The 1,277-nt window shown below is 39.5% G+C and overlaps 1 protein-coding gene across 1 annotated transcript in view; it reads left to right on the forward strand.

Moving 5' to 3' along the window:
* The window catches only part of LOC119592626 (follicle-stimulating hormone receptor-like), a gene marked incomplete at its 5' end in the record, with an annotated part of 23,693 nt that overhangs the window by 15,821 nt on the left and 6,595 nt on the right, over positions 1-1,277 (forward strand). Inside the window, 2 exon segments of the mRNA XM_037941521.1 lie at positions 729-800; positions 1,102-1,272. Coding sequence (XP_037797449.1) covers positions 729-800; positions 1,102-1,272 — 243 coding nt within the window.

Raw genomic sequence — 1,277 nt, forward strand, 5'->3', positions numbered from 1 at the left:
TAACATGAATAACAATACATAAGTGATATAAAATTATGATGTAATTAATGTATTTTGTCATGTCAGAATAAGGTTTCATGTAGTTGGGAGTTGGTTAAAAAAAAATAAAAATGTACATACATATCGGACGTAAAAAAAAAATGATATATCTGTATTTCGACAACGTTTTTCTTCCTTCCCTCCTTCACTTTTTTCCCATTTTAAGTGAGGATATTTTGCCCGGTTTAAAAATAAATGACCGCTTAGAAATAGGGATTGGTATTGACGGTTTTACATTTCAGTTCAGATAAGCCTTACCTCTGACAACAAAAGTAGATTAAATATTCTCTTGCGACTAATGTTGAAGGGAGAATATCAATTTGCATAATACGTAACACAAGTCTAGTGTTACAATCAAGAATAAGTTATATATCCGTTATCGTTCGGTCTTTATATTGTCCATACATTTCCCTCGTAATTGCGAATAGACGGGACATGATAAGAACAAGGAATCACAGGATCTCTAACATATTAAGGCTTATTTATGGAAACGAAATTTGGAGAGAGTTGTGTTCCCATTTTGGCACAAGTTCAAGACCTCGGCCTTTCTTTCCCAAGAAATCGATACATAAACATATTCAGATTTTAGATTTTACCAAAGCGCGCTTAAAAAAATAGTATGGTTTGGTATATTTATTTAATATGTTAGTTTATTTGTACGTGAAATAAAACATGTGCGGATATTCCAGGGCCCTCCAGCACAACCAGATCAAAGAGATTCAACCGGATGCCTTCCTTCCTTTGGTCGGCTTGGAAGACATGTGAGTAATTTTATACTCTTCATTTCCCAGCGGAAACTGTTTTCTGAAACATTGCTTTGCCATTATTTCCTGTTTCAATCTAGTTGCTAAGCCTTAGGAACAGCAGACTAAAGAACTTATATAACTACCTCTTTCCATTCCTCTGGCACTTTCTGTACTATAACTCTCGACTCCTTCCGCCAGCATAACCCCCCCCCCCATCTCTTTTCCTCACGCCTCTACCTGTTAGTCCCTCACTAAGTGTCCCTCGATGTTCGTCTCACGTCCATTCCTGATGTGCCTCATTTCTCCCTTCCTTCAGCAATCTGGGGGACAATCTCTTCCCAGAGCTCCCCCATCATGGCCTAGAGGGCGTGTCGTCTATCAAGGTGCACAACAACCGCCATCTTCGAGTGTTTCCTGGACCAGAGAGCTTCCCGAATGTGCAGATCCTCGCGCTCTCTTATGCCTACCATTGCTGCCCGTTCCTCAGGTGAG

This window comes from Penaeus monodon, chromosome 30, assembly GCF_015228065.2.
Source record: "Penaeus monodon isolate SGIC_2016 chromosome 30, NSTDA_Pmon_1, whole genome shotgun sequence".
In the NCBI taxonomy this organism is placed as follows: Eukaryota; Metazoa; Arthropoda; class Malacostraca; order Decapoda; family Penaeidae; genus Penaeus; species Penaeus monodon.